The 22374-nt window shown below is 42.7% G+C and overlaps 1 protein-coding gene across 1 annotated transcript in view; it reads right to left on the bottom strand.

Annotated features, from left to right (window-relative positions):
- LOC139442395 (uncharacterized) overlaps positions 1 to 22374 on the bottom strand; it is an 88468-nt gene that overhangs the window by 4728 nt on the left and 61366 nt on the right. Inside the window, exon 27 of the mRNA XM_071223199.1 lies at positions 321 to 21318. Within this exon, the coding sequence (XP_071079300.1) occupies positions 321 to 21318 (20998 nt within the window). The remainder of the gene's footprint in view (positions 1 to 320; positions 21319 to 22374) is intronic.

The raw sequence follows: 22374 nt of genomic DNA, 5'->3' as shown, positions 1-22374 counted from the left end.
ATTGGTCTTCAGCAACTCATGCTTGTCATAAGATGGGATTGAGTGGTCAGACTCGTTGACTTTTTTTATGCACGTCATCGTATCCCATTAGTGTAGATCGATGCTCACCTTTTTTGTCCGGTCCAGGCACAATTAATTACACACCACTGACGTATAACTGGAATATTGCTGAGTGCGGCATTAAGCAACAAACAAACAAAACTATTTGCAACATAATGGGCACCAGATCATTGAGGGTGTTTTTTTAAATAAAAGAGAGACCTTAGTATTCCCTTGAAGTAAATGAAACTTATAACATGTTACATTTCCCCTGGACACACCTTGTCATTGGCACTGACACGAGCCTCTGCCTGGCTTCCAGCTGCCTCAGTGAAGACTGCGCCTCCAGAATCTGCCTCTGGTTCAGCTGTCGGATGATGGCAGTTTCCTCAATCAGTTGATCAGGGTCAACACCATTTGACATGATCTGGGCAGCTGACACACTCCGGGAGGGGGGACGGTAAACACTGGTATCGCGGTAACTGTTGTGACTGTAGAGTGAACCAGTACTGTGGTGTCTGGACATTGATTCCAAATAAATGTCCCTTGTGCCGTTTGTTCTAGGTGCACTGTAGCCATGATGATTGTACATTGAAGAGCACAGGGTTCTATCGGGAGAGTAGCTGGATTCTCGAGATGAATTCAGAGAGTACCGGGATTCAGTTAAGTAGTAATCTGATATTGGGGATACTGATCTTGATTTGATTTGCTGAAGTTCATCCTCTGATTCTGCTACAATTTTCTTCCTGAGGCCGACAAGGTGCCTCTTGCGCTGTTTTGGTGTCATATAATTGGGGGTAAATTCTGGCGCTGACTGCTCAAAGCTCGGAGAACTCCGTCCTCTCTCTGTGGCCCCAGATGTGTGTGGCTTTAGAGGACTGTAGCTGCGAGTTCTCTGATACATTTCCTGTTCCCGTAATCTCTCCAGTTTGAATGATTCAATCTCAGCTCTCCTTTTCATCTTTACAATGTCACTGTTTCGAGCCTTCCTCCTCCCCCGGCCTCGAGACTTCAGACGCTGCTTTGTTTCTATAGCAGCTTCCATTTCCCGTCTTGACTCTTTGAATTGCTGCCTGTAGTTGGAGACATATTCTTTGGTGACTCTGCTCAGACCAGCATTACTTGCTGTAAGTTCAACATACTCTTTCTCCCACGAATCTTCCAGGGAGGCAAGCAACATATCGGTCTGTCCAATGCAATAGTTCATCTTAGCTTCCAGTAGCTCCACAGTGAGGCTCGAGGGCAAGTAATTCAGTGAGAGCAGTTCAATGATTTCTATTCTTTCCCTTTCAAGTCTCTCTAGTTCCGACTGAATTCTAACGGAGTCTGTTGATGTTGACTTCACAGACACCTGACGACATCTGTCACTGCTGAAGCTGGAGTCAAAGGTGGAATCTTCACAATCTGTCTGTGTGAACTCATCAGAACTATCCACACATGCCTCCACACCAGTGCTCACATATCTCCTGCTTGGTCTGCCAGTGGTGTGTGATGGACTAGGACTGGCTGACATATAGCTATCATCATCAATTATCTCCGGCATGGTTGATGGTGACATACAGGGCGTGGTCGAGTTGTCACTGAGAATGTCCTCCACAACATCATCACTTATATTAATATGGATCTGAGGATGGCTATGGTGGTTCAAATAATTAAAGCTATGGGTTGTCTGTGTTGCACTTGCACGTGGATGTGGAGTTTGTGAGCCATCACTTACTGTCACAGGTTCAGGAGTCTGTGTGGTTTCACTGATGTTAGCAATCAAGGTTTGTGATTCAGTCGTATCTGATGGTAGTACACACAATTGTCTGTTTTCACTGCCATTTTCACTGCTGTTACTCTTGTTCATGTCTGTTTCTGTACCAAAATAGTTGTCCGAAGAATCTGATGATGGCAAAACACTTTTTCTCTCCATATTTTCCTGTTCAAAGCTGGTCCTCTGACTCTTATAGGCTTGTTCTGTTGCAGTGCCTATTCTTAGAGTAAGGTCCTCAACTTCTAATGCCTTCAGTATTTCTTCCCGGTTTAGTTGTGGGTCTCGCTCATCAGTGTGTGCCGGCCTATCTCTCTGAGTGTCTGGTGGACTGCCTTCCATGCTGCCATTGTTGGAACCACCTTGTTCAATGACAGTAACTGGAGACATACTGCTTGAAGAGGAGGATGGTGGAGACCCTCTTGATTTGGGAGATAGTGTAGTGAACTTTCCCCGTGAACGTTCCAGAAGATCCAACATCCGCGAATGTTCTCTTCTAAGACCATCAATGTCATTTCCTACAGTTGTTAGCACTGATGGAAGTGATAATTCATCACTCTGTACATTTGTTATGCAACCCCTTTCAGTCAAAGTATCTTGTGGAGATTCCTCATCTGTAAATGAACCAGGATTTGTTTGAAGTGCAAGTTCTGAATTTCTTCCTTCTATTAGATTCAGCTTCCTGGTTTCAGGTGATTTAACCTCATGCTGAAAACTAGGTCCTGAACCAGAACCATTGGCCACGTCTTCTGGCAAATCTGTTTCACTTTTCCCGTTCACAAGAGAAATCCTATTTTCAGAATGTACAAGCGTTTTAGTGTCACATATATCACTTTCTGTTTGAACACTGGTTCTTGTGTCATATGATTTCTCCATACGTGCATCCTCCTCTTCTGTCTGGACACAAACACCGGTTGTTGTAGTTACGTGATATTTAGCATGTTCCAAATTTTGTTGACTCTCCACTGATTGATTTTCATTTTGTTGAGTTTTGATATCTTCATCTGTCTGTAGTAAGTGTGGTAACATCTCTGTGGATGATGACTCCTGTTCCTCATCAGTTTGTACACCAACACAAACATAATCTGTAAAGTCCGCAGACACAGAGGCATCCTTCATGGCAGATCGTTGGACTTTTCCATCCTCCTCCTCCTGGAAGAGTTCTGAATCTGTTTGAGCACTGCTTGTCAACTGGGCATGTACATCGGAGAACATACTAGAACCTCTTGTCAAACTGTCATGATGTGTAAAGTCTGCAGACACAGAGGCATCCTTCATGGCAGATCGTTGGACTTTTCCATCCTCCTCCTCCTGGAAGAGTTCTGAATCTGTTTGAGCACTGCTTGTCAACTGGGCATGTACATCGGATAACATACTTGAACCTCTTGTCAAACTGTCATGATGTGTAAAGTCTGCAGACACAGAGGCATCCTTCATGGCAGATCGTTGGACTTTTCTATCCTCCTCCTCATCACTGGGGTGGTAGAGTTCTGAATCTGTTTGAGCACTGCTTGTCAACTGGGCATGAACATCGGAGAACATACTTGAACCTCTTGTCAAACTGTCATGATGTGTAAAGTCTGCAGACACAGAGGCATCCTTCATGGCAGATCGTTGGACTTTTCTATCCTCCTCCTCATCACTGGGGTGGTAGAGTTCTGAATCTGTTTGAGCACTGCTTGTCAACTGGGCATGAACATCGGATAACATACTTGAACCTCTTGTCAAACTGTCATGATGTGTAAAGTCTGCAGACACAGAGGCATCCTTCATGGCAGATCGTTGGACTTTTCTATCCTCCTCCTCATCACTGGGGTGGTAGAGTTCTGAATCTGTTTGAGCACTGCTTGTCAACTGGGCATGAACATCGGAGAACATACTTGAACCTCTTGTCAAACTGTCATGATGTGTAAAGTCTGCAGACACAGAGGCATCCTTCATGGCAGATCGTTGGACCTTCCCATCCTCCTCCTCATCACTGGGGTGGTAGAGTTCTGAATCTGTTGTAGCACTGCTTGTCAACGGGGCATGAACATCAGAGAACATTGGCAAACCTCTTGCTGAACTGTATGTCCTATTGGTAGACATATTTTGACCCTGCTGGGTTAGTGATGTGCTATCAGTTTGTGTAATGATTGAATGTGATCTAGTGCCAGTTTGGCTGTGTGTTTCTGTCATGTCATTTTGTTGTGGTGGCCTTCTCAGTGATACACCTTCAACCGTTCTGTAGTTCATTAGATCTAGTCTTGCTTCTCCTGAATGCTGTTGTTGATAGTTCATATGCTGTGGCCTTGCATGGTCCTGATGAACCCTTTCTGTGCCTCTCTGCATCAAAGGATCAACTGATACACTTAACGTCTGGGTTTCAGAGTCAGTCATCTTACCTCCAGTAGAAGAATCAGTTTGCGCAGATGCATCGCACAATCTCTCATTCTGATATTGTCTTTGAATATGACCATGTGGAGAGGAATCTGTATTCTGACTCTGTCCATGAAACATTGCCAGTCTGTGTTCTTCATTGCTTGTATTAGGTATTCTGGAAAACTGTCCTTGTCTCACAGAACTCTCATTATCAAAATGTAGCTGATTTCCGATGGGTGTTTGATTTGCTGAGCTAGTCCTATGGATAGTGAGGCTATCTGTTTGAGTTGATACACTGGAAAGAAAGCTTCTGCTGGAAGCAAATGAGGTAACAGATGGGGAGTTGGCCAAGGAGCTAAATCCTGAGTCCCTCCTGGTCAAGGCATAGTATTCTTCATCTGACGAAAAGTCTCGATACTGGTAGCCTACATCAGGAGGCAGTGGGTGAGGTGGTTGACGTCTCATTGTTCTGCTTGCCATATATTTAGATGTAGGAGGTGGCTGATTTCCTTTCACAGTCTCATTTGTTTGTGATGTTTGTGACTTCATGCAGACATCTGGGGTAATGTTCTCTCCATCGGTTTGAATTCCAGCAGTACTTACATGACTTCCCTCGTTATCTGTCTGAGTACTACACTCATTCAAATCGCATGTCTGACTCCATTGAGATACATGATGGATGGCAGTAAGAGACGATTGATCTCTTTGTGAACTCTGTGATATCTGTTGAGATGAATATTTCTGAGATGAGACTGCCTGCCAATTATTTGGAGGTTCACAAATATCCTGAAAAGGTTGAGATTGAGTAGAACTGTTAGAATGATTATGTTCTTTTGTCATTTTTGCATGTCTCTGTAAGTCTGTAATGCATTCACTTTGCAGATTCATCTCAGAAATATGTGTTGCATGTCTTGATGAATTTTCAGCCATTGATTGAGTCTTTAGTTGCCATATGACACTTTCACATGACGGCATTGTCCCATCAACAGGTTCTTCATGTTGGGTATCAATGGAAGGATTAGTTTCCATGCTTTCTGCCTGCCCCAGCATCAGCCTTGGCTGCAATCCAGAAAGTCCATGAGAACTAATTTCTCTTTCCTGATCTCTCACACTATTTGTGTGGTAACTTCCATCTCTACCAACAGGGATTACAGTTGGAAGAACAGCATCCTTACTCTCCTTTTGAGGCTGATTGAAGTTATCAACTGCTTCTCTAATTCCTGGGAGAGATCTGTGCACAGTCTCTGATACTTCATATGTAGGCAATGTTTCTGATGGCACTGATCTTTCCACTGGAACTTGGATTGCAGCATATGTTTCATGCAAGTTGTTCGTTGTTTCTTTTACTCTAGTAGCTGATCTTGGTACATCTACTTGTGGAGTAGCTGTTTCCTTACCTGGCACAAACACATATATTAAACTCTCACTAGAAGAATGTGCACAGTCTCCAATTGCTTTAGCAGCAGAAAGAGATTCATATGATAACGACTGTTCTGGAAGTTCTGGCTCAGGGCTTTCACTGGGGATATTTGACATTGACAGAGACTTTTCTTTGGACATTGCATATCCCCCTTGATTTATCTCAACACTCTCACGATCATGAACAGTTGTGATGCTAGAGCTTTCTCTTTCTGTACAGTCTGTGTTCAAAAGTGGATGCGACTTATCCTCCATGTCTCCTTGTCGGCCATTATCAGCGTGAACCCTGGTGGTGGTACTGGTTGTACCTGTGTCCACCGACTGCAGCACTAGAACCTCAGGGCTGTTTCTTGTTGTCTGTCTAGTTTCACATGAGTTACCTTCTCCTTGTCCCAACTCTACTTCATCAGCATCATACACATTCCCTGAATCTTTCAGTGAGGCCCTTTCCCGTACTTCATCTTTGGAAACTAATGTAAGGTAGTCTTCAGGTGACAATGTTTCATGTGATGTCTGTCCAACTTGACGTTCTTGTTGGTAGATATGTTTTGGTGTGTCTTGTTCTTTACTTTGGCTACTTCGTGGGGATGAAGATTCAAGGTCAGTGTAGTCAGAACTTATGGCAGAGTCACTCTGATCCCTGTATTTCAGCTTCTTAATTTCTTCTTTAACTTCCTTACGTAAAGCTTTCCTTTCAGTTTCAGTTTCAATATTGTCAATGTTCGAAACTAGTTCCAAAAGGTACCTGTCCTCTTTTGTTTTTGTGTTATGTACTGACAAACTTGGTTCTGATCCAGATATTACAGGCTTCAGAAAATCAGTGGATGGCATTTGAGAGAAATGTCTGTCTGACATCTGTGGACTTGTCATTTCATTGTTTGATTCTGAAACATGTTCTTCTCTGGTCTTCTCAGGTCGTGCAACTGATGCTTCTGGTTGCAAGGGCTGAGTGTTACTTGTGGCATTATAGGGATTTACATTCACACCTTTGGTGCCATTTGTTTCACAAAGAATATGATGCTGAGAATAAGGGGCATAGTGGTGAGAAATGTTATCGCTTGTTTTCACATTTTCAACTGATGCTCTTTCACGTACAAGACTGTCACTGGAGTCCATCTGATAAGTAGAATCAGTATCACCTTTCCTCTGACCAGGATCATTTGTATCAGGGTCTAATGCCAACTGTAAACTGGTGCTATATCCAGCATTTCGGCCGTGAACCCAAGTGGTTGTAACATTGGCAGATTCAATAGATTTCGCTCCTTGCTTCAAATCAGCTCTTGCCAAAGGGTTTTCAGTGATTTTTCCTAACACAGCTTTGCTTTTCATGAGTGATTGTGAGTTTTCTTGAGAACTTCCTTCCGGGAATAGACTGCCTGAGTTTTCACGCTTCACATTTAAACCCTTATAGTCAGTGTTATGTGGTTCCTCTCTGTGATTATAAGTATCAAACACATCAAGACATGCTTTCCTGTCTTCTCCAGTAATGTGTACATAGGGCATTTGTTTGGCTTCTTGATGAGCATCAGCTTCCTTCTTTTCAACATGCTGTTGCCCAATTCTTTGATCATCGGATATAAAGAAATCAACTGTCTCTGTGTCTTCCCTGTAATCATCAGCTTCCTTCAGGTCAACATCTGGAGGTGCATTCTTGTCATCATCAGATACAAGTACATTCGCAGCTCGTGTGGTGTCTTGCTGAGAATCAGGTTTCTTCTTAACACTCTGTTGCCAACTTCTACGATAATCAGATAGGAACAAATCAATTGAGTCTGTGACTTCTTTGTAATCGTCATCTTCAGAATGGTCATCATCAGTTACAGGTACAGAGGATTGTTTGGCTACTTTGTGAGAATGAGCTTCCTTTTGTTCAATATTCTGTGGCCTGATTCTTTGATCATCAGATATGATCAGGTCAACTGTCTCTGTGTGTTCCCTGAAATCATCAACTTCCTTCTGGTCAACAAGGGTAGATGCTTTCCTGTCATCATCAGTTACAGGTACAGAGGATGTTTGTTTGCCTCCTTGATGATCATCAGCTTCCTTCTCTTTGACATGTTGTTGACCTATTCTTTGATCATCAGATATGAACAGGTCAACCATCTGAGTGTGTTCCCTGTAATCATCAGCTTCCTTCTGGTCAACATCTGCAGATGCTTCCCTGTCATCATCAGTTATAGGCATAAATGTTTGTTTGGCTCCTCGGTGAGAATCAGCTTCCTTCTCTTGGACATGTTGTTGCCAAATTCTTTTATCATCAGATATGAATAGGTCAACTGTCTCTGTGTGTTCCCTGTAATCATCAGCTTCCTTCTGGTCAACATCAGCAGTTGCTTTCCTGTCATCATCAGTTACAGGTATAAAAGATGTTTGTTTGGCTCCTTGATGAGCATCAGCTTCCTTCTCTTGGACATGTTGTTGCCCAATTCTTTGATCATCAGATATGAATAGGTCAACTGTCTCTGTGTGTTGCCTGTAATCATCAGCCTCCTTCTGGTCAACATCTGCAGATGCTTCCCTGTCATCATCAGTTACAGATACAGAAGATGTTTGTTTGGCTCCTTGGTGAGCATCAGCTTCCTTCTCTTGGACATGTTGTTGCCAAATTCTTTTATCATCAGATATGAATAGGTCAACTGTCTCTGTGTGTTCCCTGTAATCATCAGCTTCCTTCTGGTCAACATCAGCAGTTGCTTTCCTGTCATCATCAGTTACAGGTACAGAGGATGTTTGTTTGGCTCCTTGTTGAGAACCAGCTTCCTTCTCTTGGACATGCTGTTGCCCAATTCTTTGATTATCGGATATAAAGAAATCAACTGTCTCTGTGTGTTCCCTGTAATCATCAGCTTCCTTCTGGTCAACATCTGCAGATGCTTTCCTGTCATCATCAGTTACAGGTACAAAAGATGTTTGTTTGGCTCCTCGGTGAGAATCAGCTTCCTTCTCTTCAACATGCTGTTGCCCAATTCTTTGCTCATCGGATATAAAGAAATCAACTGTCTCTGTGTGTTCCCTGTAGTCATCAGCCTCCTTCTGGTCAACATCAGCAGTTGCTTTCCTGTCATCATCAATTACAGGTACAAAAGATGGTTGTTTGGCTCCTTGGTGAGAATCAGCTTCCTTCTGTTGGACATGTTGTTGCCCAATTCTTTGATCATCAGATATGAATAGGTCAACTGTCTCTGTGTGTTCCCTGTAATCATCAGCTTCCTTCTGGTCAACATCAGCAGTTGCTTTCCTGTCATCATCAGTTACAGGTACAGAGGATGTTTGTTTGGCTCCTTGTTGAGAACCAGCTTCCTTCTCTTGGACATGCTGTTGCCCAATTTTTTGATTATCGGATATAAAGAAATCAACTATCTCTGTGTGTTCCCTGTAATCATCAGCTTCCTTCTGGTCAACATCTGCAGATGCTTTCCTGTCATCATCAGTTACAGGTACAGAAGATGTTTGTTTGGCTCCTTGGTGAGAATCAGCTTCCTTCTCTTCAACATGCTGTTGCCCAATTCTTTGCTCATCGGATATAAAGAAATCAACTGTCTCTGTGTGTTCCCTGTAGTCATCAGCCTCCTTCTGGTCAACATCAGCAGTATCTTTCCTGTCATCATCAGTTACAGGTACAGAAGATGTTTGTTTGGCTCCTTGATGAGCATCAGCTTCCTTCTCTTGGACATGTTGTTGCCCAATTCTTTGATCATCAGATATGAATAGGTCAACTGTCTCTGTGTGTTCCCTGTAATCCTCAGCCTCCTGGTCAACATCTGCAGATGCTTCCCTGTCATCATCAGTTACAGGTACAGAAGATGTTTGTTTGGCTCCTTGGTGAGCATCAGCTTCCTTCTCTTGGACATGTTGTTGCCAAATTCTTTGATCATCAGATATGAATAGGTCAACTGTCTGTGTGTGTTCCCTGTAATCATCAGCTTCCTTCTGGTCAACATCAGCAGTTGCTTTCCTGTCATCATCAGTTACAGGTACAGAGGATGTTTGTTTGGCTCCTTGTTGAGAACCAGCTTCCTTCTCTTGGACATGCTGTTGCCCAATTCTTTGATTATCGGATATAAAGAAATCAACTGTCTCTGTGTGTTCCCTGTAATCATCAGCTTCCTTCTGGTCAACATCTGCAGATGCTTTCCTGTCATCATCAGTTACAGGTACAGAAGATGTTTGTTTGGCTCCTTGGTGAGAATCAGCTTCCTTCTCTTCAACATGCTGTTGCCCAATTCTTTGATCATCGGATATAAAGAAATCAACTGTCTCTGTGTGTTCCCTGTAGTCATCAGCCTCCTGGTCAACATCAGCAGTTGCTTTCCTGTCATCATCAGTTACAGGTACAAAAGATGGTTGTTTGGCTCCTTGGTGAGAATCAGCTTCCTTCTCTCCGACATGCTGTTGCCCAATTCTTTGATCAACAGATATGAATAGGTCAACTGTCTCTGTGTGTTCCCTGTAATCATCAGCTTCCTTCTGGTCAACATCAGCAGTTGCTTTCCTGTCATCATCAGTTACAGGTACAGAGGATGTTTGTTTGGCTCCTTGGTGAGAACCAGCTTCCTTCTCTTGGACATGCTGTTGCCCAATTCTTTGATTATCGGATATAAAGAAATCAACTGTCTCTGTGTGTTCGCTGTAATCATCAGCTTCCTTCTGGTCAACATCTGCAGATGCTTTCCTGTCATCATCAGTTACAGGTACAGAAGATGTTTGTTTGGCTCCTCGGTGAGAATCAGCTTCCTTCTCTTCAACATGCTGTTGCCCAATTCTTTGCTCATCGGATATAAAGAAATCAACTGTCTCTGTGTGTTCCCTGTAATCATCAGCTTCCTTCTGGTCAACATCAGCAGTTGCTTTCCTGTCATCATCAGTTACAGGTACAGAAGATGTTTGTTTGGCTCCTTGATGAGCATCAGCTTCCTTCTCTTGGACATGTTGTTGCCCAATTCTTTGATCATCAGATATGAATAGGTCAACTGTCTCTGTGTGTTCCCTGTAATCCTCAGCCTCCTGGTCAACATCTGCAGATGCTTCCCTGTCATCATCAGTTACAGGTACAGAAGATGTTTGTTTGGCTCCTTGGTGAGCATCAGCTTCTTTCTCTTGGACATGTTGTTGCCAAATTCTTTGATCATCAGATATGAATAGGTCAACTGTCTCTGTGTGTTCCCTGTAATCATCAGCTTCCTTCTGGTCAACATCAGCAGTTGCTTTCCTGTCATCATCAGTTACAGGTACAGAGGATGTTTGTTTGGCTCCTTGGTGAGAACCAGCTTCCTTCTCTTGGACATGCTGTTGCCCAATTCTTTGATTATCGGATATAAAGAAATCAACTGTCTCTGTGTGTTCCCTGTAATCATCAGCTTCCTTCTGGTCAACATCTGCAGATGCTTTCCTGTCATCATCAGTTACAGGTACAGAAGATGTTTGTTTGGCTCCTCGGTGAGAATCAGCTTCCTTCTCTTCAACATGCTGTTGCCCAATTCTTTGCTCATCGGATATAAAGAAATCAACTGTCTCTGTTTGTTCCCTGTAGTCATCAGCCTCCTTCTGGTCAACATCAGCAGTTGCTTTCCTGTCATCATCAGTTACAGGTACAGAAGATTTATGTTTGGCTCCTCGGTGAGAATCAGCTTCCTTCTCTTGGACATGTTGTTGCCCAATTCTTTGATCAACAGATATGAATAGGTCAACTGTCTGTGTGTGTTCCCTGTAATCATCAGCTTCCTTCTGGTCAACATCAGCAGTTGCTTTCCTGTCATCATCAGTTACAGGTACAGAGGATGTTTGTTTGGCTCCTTGGTGAGAACCAGCTTCCTTCTCTTGGACATGCTGTTGCCCAATTCTTTGATTATCGGATATAAAGAAATCAACTGTCTCTGTGTGTTCCCTGTAATCATCAGCCTCCTTCTGGTCAACATCAGCAGTTGCTTTCCTGTCATCATCAGTTACAGGTACAGAAGATGTTTGTTTGGCTCCTTGATGAGCATCAGCTTCCTTCTCTTGGACATGTTGTTGCCCAATTCTTTGATCATCAGATATGAATAGGTCAACTGTCTCTGTGTGTTCCCTGTAATCCTCAGCCTCCTGGTCAACATCTGCAGATGCTTCCCTGTCATCATCAGTTACAGGTACAGAAGATGTTTGTTTGGCTCCTTGGTGAGCATCAGCTTCCTTCTCTTGGACATGCTGTTGCCCAATTCTTTGATCATCAGATATGATCAGGTCAACTGTCTGTGTGTGTTCCCTGTAATCATCAGCTTCCTTCCGGCCAACATCTGCAAATGCTTCCCTGTCATCATCAGTTATAGGTACAGAGGATGTTTGTTTGCCTCCTTGATGAGATTCAGCTTCCTTCTCTTGGACATGCTGTTGCCCAATTCTTTGATTATCGGATATAAAGAAATCAACTGTCTCTGTGTGTTCCCTGTAATCATCAGCTTCCTTCTGGTCAACATCTGCAGATGCTTTCCTGTCATCATCAGTTACAGGTACAGAAGATGTTTGTTTGGCTCCTCGGTGAGAATCAGCTTCCTTCTCTTCAACATGCTGTTGCCCAATTCTTTGCTCATCGGATATAAAGAAATCAACTGTCTCTGTTTGTTCCCTGTAGTCATCAGCCTCCTTCTGGTCAACATCAGCAGTTGCTTTCCTGTCATCATCAGTTACAGGTACAGAAGATTTATGTTTGGCTCCTTGGTGAGCATCAGCTTCCTTCTCTTGGACATGTTGTTGCCCAATTCTTTGATCATCAGATATGAATAGGTCAACTGTCTCTGTGTGTTCCCTGTAATCATCAGCCTCCTTCTGGTCAACATCTGCAGGTGCTTCCCTGTCATCATCAGTTACAGGTACAGAAGATGTTTGTTTGGCTCCTTGGTGAGCATCAGCTTCCTTCTCTTGGACATGTTGTTGCCCAATTCTTTGATCATCGGATATAAAGAAATCAACTGTCTCTGTGTGTTCCCTGTAATCATCAGCCTCCTTCTGGTCAACATCAGCAGTTGCTTTCCTGTCATCAACATTTACAGGTACAAAAGATGTTTGTTTGGCTCCTTGGTGAGAACCAGCTTCCTTCTCTCCGACATGCTGTTGCCCAATTCTTTGATCATCGGATATAAAGAAGTCAACTGTCTCTGTGTGTTCCCTGTAGTCATCAGCCTCCTTCTGGTCAACATCAGCAGTTGCTTTCCTGTCATCATCAGTTACAGGTACAGAAGATTTATGTTTGGCTCCTTGGTGAGCATCAGCTTCCTTCTCTTGGACATGTTGTTGCCCAATTCTTTGATCATCAGATATGAATAGGTCAACTGTCTCTGTGTGTTCCCTGTAATCATCAGCCTCCTTCTGGTCAACATCTGCAGGTGCTTCCCTGTCATCATCAGTTACAGGTACAGAAGATGTTTGTTTGGCTCCTTGGTGAGCATCAGCTTCCTTCTCTTGGACATGTTGTTGCCCAATTCTTTGATCATCGGATATAAAGAAATCAACTGTCTCTGTGTGTTCCCTGTAATCATCAGCCTCCTTCTGGTCAACATCAGCAGTTGCTTTCCTGTCATCAACATTTACAGGTACAAAAGATGTTTGTTTGGCTCCTTGGTGAGAACCAGCTTCCTTCTCTCCGACATGCTGTTGCCCAATTCTTTGATCATCGGATATAAAGAAGTCAACTGTCTCTGTGTGTTCCCTGTAATCATCAGCCTCCTTCTGGTCAACATCTGCAGATGCTTTCCTGTCACCATCAGTTACAGGTACAGAAGATGTTTGTTTGGCTCCTTGGTGAGCTTCAGCTTCCTTCTCTTCGACATGCTGTTGACCTATTCTTTGATCATCAGATATGAATAGGTCAACTGTCTCTGTGTGTTGCCTGTAATCATCAGCTTCCTTCTGGTCAACATCAGCAGTTGCTTTCCTTTCATCATCAGTTACAGGTACAAAAGATGTTTGTTTGGCTCCTTGGTGAGAATCAGCTTCCTTCTCTCCGACATGCTGTTGCCCAATTCTTTGATTATCGAATATAAAGAAATCAACTGTCTCTGTGTGTTCCCTGTCATCATCAGCTTCCTTCTGGTCAACATCTGCAGATGCTTTCCTGTCATCATCAGTTACAGGTACAGAAGATGTTTGTTTGGCTCCTCGGTGAGAATCAGCTTCCTTCTCTTCAACATGCTGTTGCCCAATTCTTTGATCATCGGATATAAAGAAATCAACTGTCTCTGTGTGTTCCCTGTAATCATCAGCCTCCTTCTGGTCAACATCAGCAGATGCTTTCCTGTCATCATCAGTTATAGGTACAAAAGATGGTTGTTTGGCTCCTTGGTTAGAATCAGCTTCCTTCTCTTGGACATGTTGTTGCCCAATTCTTTGATCATCAGATATGAACAGGTCAACTGTCTCTGTGTGTTCCCTGTAATCATCAGCCTCCTTCTGGCCAACAAGGGTAGATGCTTTCCGGTCATCATCAGTTACAGGTACAGTTGATGATTGTTTGCCTCCTTGATGAGCATCAGCTTCCTTCTCTTCAACATTCTGTTGCCCAATTCTTTGATCATCAGATATGATCAGGTCAACTGTCTCTGTGTCTTTCCTGTAATCATCAGCCTCCTTCTGGCCAACAAGGGTAGATGCTTTCCTGTAGTCATCAGTTATAGGTACAAAAGATGGTTGTTTGCCTCCTTGATGAGGATCAGCTTCCTTCTCTTGGACATTCTGTTGCCCACTTCTTTGATCATCAGATATGAACAGGTCAACTGTCTCTGTGTGTTCCCTGTTATCATCAGCCTCCTTCTGGCCAACAGCTGCAGATGCTTTCCTGTCATCATCAGTTATAGGTACAGAGGATGTTTGTTTGGCTCCTTGGTCAGAATCAGCTTCCTTCTCTTCAACATGCTGTTGCCCTATTCTTTGATCATCAGATATGAACAGGTCAACTGTCTCTGTATGTTCCCTGTTATCATCAGCCTCCTTCTGGCCAACAAGGGATGATGCTTTCCTGTCATCATCAGTTACAGGTACAGTTGATGATTGTTTGCCTCCTTGATGAGCATCAGCTTCCTTCTCTTCAACATTCTGTTGCCCACTTCTTTGATCATCAGATATGAACAGGTCAACTGTCTCTGTGTGTTCCCTGTTATCATCAGCCTCCTTCTGGCCAACAGCTGCAGATGCTTTCCTGTCATCATCAGTTATAGGTACAGAGGATGTTTGTTTGGCTCCTTGGTCAGAATCAGCTTCCTTCTCTTCAACATGCTGTTGCCCTATTCTTTGATCATCGGATATGAACAGGTCAACTGTCTCTGTATGTTCCCTGTTATCATCAGCCTCCTTCTGGCCAACAAGGGATGATGCTTTCCTGTCATCATCAGTTACAGGTACAGTTGATGATTGTTTGCCTCCTTGGTGAGCATCAGCTTCCTTCTCTTCAACATTCTGTTGCCCAATTCTTTGATCATCAGATATGATCAGGTCAACTGTCTCTGTGTGTTCCCTGTAATCATCAGCTTCCTTCTGGTCAACATCTGCGGATGCTTTCCTGTCACCATCAGTTACAGGTACAGAAGATGTTTGTTTGGCTCCTTGGTGAGAATCAGCTTCCTTCTCTTCAACATGCTGTTGCCCAATTTTTTTATCATCAGATATGATCAGGTCAACTGTCTCTGTGTGTTCCCTGTAATCATCAGCTTCCTTCTGGCCAACAAGGGTAGATGCTTTCCTGTCATCATCAGTTACAGGTACAGAAGATGTTTGTTTGCCTCCTTGATGAGCATCAGCTTCCTTCAGTTGGACATGCTGTTGCCTAATTCTTTGATCATCAGATATGAACAGGTCAACCGTCTCTGTGTGTTCCCTGTAATCATCAGCTTCCTTCTGGTCAACATCTGCAGATGCTTTCCTGTAGTCATCAGTTACAGGTACAGAGGATGTTTGTTTGGCTCCTTGTTGAGAACCAGCTTCCTTCAGTTGGACATGCTGTTGCCTAATTCTTTGATCATCAGATATGAACAGGTCAACTGTCTCTGTGTGTTCCCTGTAATCATCAGCTTCCTTCTGGTCAACATCTGCAGATGCTTTTCTGTAGTCATCAGTTACAGGTACAGAAGATGTTTGTTTGCCTCCTTGATGAGGATCAGCTTCCTCCTCTTGGACATTCTGTTGCCCACTTCTTTGATCATCAGATATGAACAGGTCAACTGTCTCTGTGTGTTCCCTGTTATCATCAGTCTCCTTCTGGCCAACAGCTGCAGATGCTTTCCTGTCATCATCAGTTACAGGTACAGAAGATGTTTGTTTGACTCCTTGATGAGAATCAGCTTCCTTCTCTTGGACATGCTGTTGCCCAATTCTTTGATCATCAGATATGATCAGGTCAACTGTCTGTGTGTGTTCCCTGTAATCATCAGCTTCCTTCCGGCCAACATCTGCAAATGCTTCCCTGTCATCATCAGTTATAGGTACAGAGGATGTTTGTTTGCCTCCTTGATGAGATTCAGCTTTCTTCTCTTGGACATGCTGTTGTCCAATTCTTTGATCATCGGATATAAAGAAATCAACTGTCTGTGTGTGTTCCCTGTAATCATCAGCTGCCTTCCGGCCAACATCTGCAAATGCTTCCCTGTCATCATCAGATACAAGAACATTTGCAGCTCGTGTGGTGTCTTGATGTGTATCAGGTTTCTTCTTAACACCCTTTTGCCAACTTCTACGATAATCAGATAGGAACAAATCAAGTGACTCTGTGACTTCCCTGTATTCATCAGCTTCCATCTGGTCAACATCTGCAGATGTTTGTTTGGCTTTTTGAGTATCAGCGTCCATCGTTTCAACATCCTGTTGCCCAATTCTTTGATCATCAGATTTGAACAAATCAATAGTGTCTGTGTTCTTCCTGTAATCTTCAGCTTCCTTCTGGTCAACATCTCCAGATACATTCCTGTCTTCACCAGGTATGTGTACATAAGGTGTTTCTGTGTCTTCTTGGTAAGCATCAGCTGTCTTCTCCACAAGATTCTGTTGCCTAATTCTGTGAACATCAGATTTGATCAAATCAGTTGTCTCCATTTCTTCCCTGAAACCATCAGTTACCTTCTGGTCAACAAGTACATCAGCTGTTTGTTTGGCTTCCTGTCGAGTTTCAGCTTCTTTTTTGGTGACATTCTGTTGCCCACTTCTGTGATCATCAGGTATGAAGAAATCACCTTTTTGTGTGTCGTCCCTGTAACCAGCAGTTACCTTCTCATCATTTCCTGGAGATGCTTCCCTGTCTTCATCAGGTACAAATACATTAGCTGTTTGTGTGTCTTCTCTGTCAGGGTCAGCTTCCTTCTGGTCAACATTCTGTTGCCCACTTCTTTGATCATCAGATATGAACAGGTCAACTGTCTCTGTGTGTTCCCTGTAATCATCAGCCTCCTTCTGGTCAACATCTGCAGATGCTTTCCTGTCATCATCAGTTACAGGTACAGAGGATGTTTGTTTGGCTCCTTGATGAGCATCAGCTTCCTTCTGGTCAGCATCTGCTGATGATTTCCTGTCTTCATCAGAAACATGTACAGTATGTGCTTGTGCGCCAATCATCTGTGTGACTTCCCTGTAATCATCAGCTTTCTTCTGGTCAACATCAGCTGATTTCCTGTCTTCATCAGAAACATGTACAGCATGTGCTTGTGCGTCAATCATCTGTGTGACTTCCCTGTAATCATCAGCTTTCTTCTGGTCAACATCTGCTGCTGATTTCCTGTCTTCATCAGAAACATGTACAGTATGTGCTTGTGCGCCAATCATCTGTGTGACTTCCTTGTAATCATCAGCTTCCTTCTGGTCAACATCTACTGCTGATTTCCTGTCCTCATCAGAAACATGTACAGCATGTGCTTGTGCGTCAATCATCTGTGTGACTTCCTTGTAATCATCAGCTTTCTTCTGGTCAACATCTGCTGCTGATTTCCTGTCTTCATCAGAAACATGCACAGCATCTGCTTGTGTGTCAATCATCTGTGTGACTTCCTTGTAATCATCAGCTTCCTTCTGGTCAACATCTGCTGATGATTTCCTGTCCTCATCAGAAACATGTACAGCATGTGCTTGTGCGTCAATCATCTGTGTGACTTCCCTGTAATCATCAGCTTCCTTCTGGTCAACATCTGCTGCTGATTTCCTGTCTTCATCAGAAACATGTACAGCATGTGCTTGTGTGTCAATCATCTGTGTGACTCCCATGTAATCATCAGCTTCCTTCTGGTCAACATCTGCTGCTGATTTCCTGTCTTCATCAGAAACATGTACAGCATGTGCTTGTGTGTCAATCATCTGTGCGTCTTCCCTGTAATCATCAGCTTCCTTCTGGTCAACATCAGCTGATGATTTCCTGTCTTCATCAGAAACATGTACAGCATCTGCTTGTGTGTCAATGTTCTGTGCGTCTTCCCTGTAATTATCAGATTCTTTCTTGTCAAAATCTGCAGGAATCTTCCTGTTATCATCAGGTATGATTTCATTACCTGTTTGTGTGTCTTCTCTGAGAGCATCAGCCTCCTTCTCAACACCCAGTTGCCTGCTTCTCTGATCACCAGATACATACAAATCCATTGTTTGTGTGTCCTCCCTGTGACCTTCAGACATTTTGGTGGTTGTTCCGTCTGGCAAAACATGACCTTGCTGATGTTGGTTACCCATTTGGTCTTCTGTTGGACTCTCCCTGATCACTTCATGGTGTACATGTCCATCACAAAGATTTATGTCACTACTGCCAGGTGAAGTGTCTGGTAGAATGGGATTGTCTGATGCAACAATTTCTATCTCTTTGGTTGCTGTTGAATGATGTCCACAAATTGGATTATCACTTTCAGACACATCAATGATGTGATCTGTTTCAAGTATGATGCCAGATACTTGACCATATTCCGTTGTGTTTTGATGTGCTGATGTTGGCACACCACTATTTATTTGGTTCCTCGCTTCTCTGTCACCATTAGATACAGTTTCATCAGACACATTCACACTGCATTCACTGCTTGATGCTTCAATTACTTGTATGGAAACATTACTTTCAGGTGCCAGGTTTTCTGCTTTTCTTAACTGTTGTCCTTGATTAACATTCATATCACATGGAGTTTGGGGCATAAAAGATACTGATGATTGTTTGAAGTCATCTGTGCTTGGTATCTGAGAACCATCAGCCTTGGGACCTTGAGCCACTTCACCACGATGTAAACTATGCTGCTCTACAGGAACACTTTCAGACTCATGAGAGGTCCTATTCAAATCTGCATTCAATTCTAATTCTCTTTGATCTTCCTTGGTACTCTTTTCAAACTCCATTTTTAATAATACACTGTTAGGACTTTGTTCACCAGAAGAAGTAAAGTTGTGTTTAGTACTCTCAAAATGTAAGGTGCCATCTCTTGGGGACATTTCCTGAGGTTGTGAAGGCACATCAGCTCTACTGTGACTTCTGTCTCCTATACTGTTATCTTCCAAATCCATATCAGAGGAAGTCACAGGTACTTTTTCAGAATCTTCTTGAGACAACTCCACTATGACAGAGCTATTTATAGCTTTTGTCTTGTCCTTTCTATCACTCTCAGGAACATGTTTGGTCTTAGCTTGTTCATCATCTGACCTTTCTTCTGGTATGTCATGTAGGAATGTTGTTGAAGCTCTATCTATGCAAGGCAAAGACTGCACTGAACCCATTTCATCTGTAACTTTTGTCTCATCAGAAGACTTGATGGGTTCATCTCTTCCAAGTGTGTCATCACTAACATAGGGCAGTGTCGTGTCACTCATACCAGCTAGAACACCCTGACCATCAGCAAAATACAGAGCTTCTGAATTCCCCAAATCTGAATTGACAAATGACTGTTTGATGGTTTCAGGAAATGATGTTTCGTTCTCTTGAACATGGATTGTGCTTTCCGTACTTGGGGAGACAGCATTTTGTTCTACAAGATGCAAATCAGCCCTAGGTTCTGTTGAGTAGGTTGCCACATCCTTATTGACATCATCAACAATGTATTCTGTGGTAGCCTTTCCTATAACAACCCATGGGGAATTAGATCTCCCTTTCAGGTTAAGATCTGCATCCTCAGCATTCTGGTTGATGTGAAAGGGCTCAACCTGTCCCACTTGCACAGTTTCTGTCTGCCACTGAGGAAGTTCTCTGTGATTGTCTGTACTTAATGTTCCAAACTGACTTGGGTCATTTTGAGAACCATTACTGATGCCACTGACGTCGGACACACGTCTTCCAGCATGTTGTGGATTAAGCAGAAGTGTTGTTTTCCGTTCTCCAGAAGAATCAGATACTCCTTCTAAACTATCGTCACTCATCTCACAAGGTTCATCAGAATAGTCCCTATCTAGTTCACAATTCTCACCAGACCCAGGTAGGCTTTGGGGATTACTTCCAGAAATCAAGTTACTTTCGGGAACTCCATCTCCTATGTTTGTCATCCCACTTTCTTTGGAGACAGCAGTTGGAATGTTCACAGGACTTAGAACATTCTTTGAACACACAGTCCCTTCAGCTTTATGCTCTATTTGCCCAAGCACTGAATCTCCCTCATAGACATAAGCAGCAGAATTGAAGTCCTCTTCTACAGTCTGCCGCTCCACAGAGCTTTCCCTGCTAACACTGGAGTCTTGTAGAACATCCTCACACTCTAATGAATGGTTGGACTCATACATTTTCTCTGTTACAATCACACCTGTGTCACGATTACCATTTCCATGACCCTTTTGCAACAACACTTTTTCTTTGGTGACTGACTCAAACCGGTCTTCTGTTTGGAATGTTTTAGTCTCTGTCAAGTTGATATTGATACTATCTGGAATAAAAGTTGCAGCAGTTTCTACCTGTCCACCAGTGATGGCTTTTGGTTTTAATCCATATGTTCTGTATTCAGTTTTTTCAACATTGTAACTTATGTCTGTCTTATCTTCATTGATAGTGACTTCGTATTTGATTGTACTTCTTGAATTGTCATTTCTACTCTTAGTTGTAGAATCACAATTGACTCTAGTAACTTGATTTTCACTTTCACCATTTTGTACAGTTTTAGATTCCAATGAAGGCTCTCCACATGAATCTTTTGTGTTCTTGGATTGTTCATCATTTGCCCACACTACAGTGGGTGTAACAGTCAAGTTAGATCTGTTGGTGGCAGCTCTCGTACTTTTAGTATATAGCTGTTCCTGGGGTACAGAAGAGGGTACTGGTGAGAGAGAATCTCCTTCCTCTGAGCTCCACATATTGACAGGAGACCGCCTCATCTGTACACTGGCCCCCTCAGTCTGAGTGAAGTCAGTTGACATGCTGCCATCACTCTGGCCTGGGACACCCCTGGCACTGTCTGTGTCACTTCTTCCTTTCTCCAATACTGAGTGGTCACCAAGTCCTTGAAACAAAACTTCATCTGCTGGAGACTGAGAAAATCTCCGTATGACAGTTCCTAAGTCCAATGCAGGCATGTCATGCTGATAAGATCCATCATTGTCTACTGAACCCAAGCCAGCCGTCAACTGGTCCATGGAATTTGTAAAGTTTGAGAATTCTTCTAAAGTCTCTTGATTTTCCTCTGGGTGAGTGAGTTGCTTCCCATCTGATTGAGTGAGTGAATCATCAGAATAGACACCATCAGTGTCTGAACTTTGATATTCATCTGAACTATGGAGTCTCCCTTTGTGCTTTGACACGGGGCGTCTTCTGCGTCTGGTGCCGGAGCCAGGTCTGGAGGACTGTCTTGAGTGATTAGCTGAAACAAGGAAAACAGTTTAGATACATGCCAGAAATGTCAACCTAAATTTTACATGAAATATTTCAAATTCTGAGTAATGAAATGTCAAGACAACAATTTCATATTTTTATTGGAACTTAATCTTGCAGGTGTATGCATTCAATCGCATGAGTTGAATAAATTATGCGAATTTCAGCCATTTGACAAAATGAAACATTCATCCATATGTAACAATCAGAGGATCATTTGACATTCTTACTCATCTATTTGGCTATCAAGCTTCCTTTTGATTTAAATGAGTCAATAACATGTTGGTAGTTGTTATCCCAAAACCTTTAGATGTCAGTAAGATGGCACATGGCTGTTTCCTACTAGCTGAGCTAACTTTGGACATGATTGACCTTTCTACAAAGTATAAATGTTTACTTGTATGTATTTCACTTTGAAAGCTTTACCATAAGACCTTATGTACAGTAAACTACGGTTATAACGAACAGGCTTATAACAAACTGATGGATATAACGAACTTACTTTTTAGTCCCCACTATTTGCTGTAAATATGCTGTGTATATATAGAGAATCTCACCCAAGTGTCTTTTGATATAAAATATCAACACGAGCTGATAAAAGTGGAAAAATTCCAAGGCTTGCCGAGGATTTTTGCCACTATTATCAACGAGTGTAGATATATCTTATATCAAAAGACACTCGGGTGAGATTTTATTTATCATCCAACAGCATTCTTTCAACTTTTTCAATTTGTAGACAGTAATTAGCAGTGTCTTCAGTGTAAAAAGTACTGCAAACAGCTTCAGTAGCAGAGCCATTAGTGATGTCATTTGATTGTGACATCATGGTAACCAGTGACCTCACAATGGTCTGCAAAGTATTGTGACGTAATTTCGTTGCAGCGATATCTACAGTGTAGATATCGCTAGATCTCATCCAAGCAATATCTCCTGTGGGAGCCAGTTTTGGATGATAAATCCTTATAACGAACTGCAGTTATAACAAACTAAAAATAATAGTCCCTTCAAGTTAGTTATAACCGTAGTTTACTGTATAACGATTCAA

Source organism: Haliotis cracherodii, unplaced genomic scaffold (genome assembly GCF_022045235.1).
Source record: "Haliotis cracherodii isolate W230 unplaced genomic scaffold, xgHalCrac1.p SCAF_5, whole genome shotgun sequence".
Classification (NCBI taxonomy): Eukaryota; Metazoa; Mollusca; class Gastropoda; order Lepetellida; family Haliotidae; genus Haliotis; species Haliotis cracherodii.
Note: the sequence above shows the minus strand (reverse complement) of the source record. Positions and strands in the feature narration are given on the sequence as shown.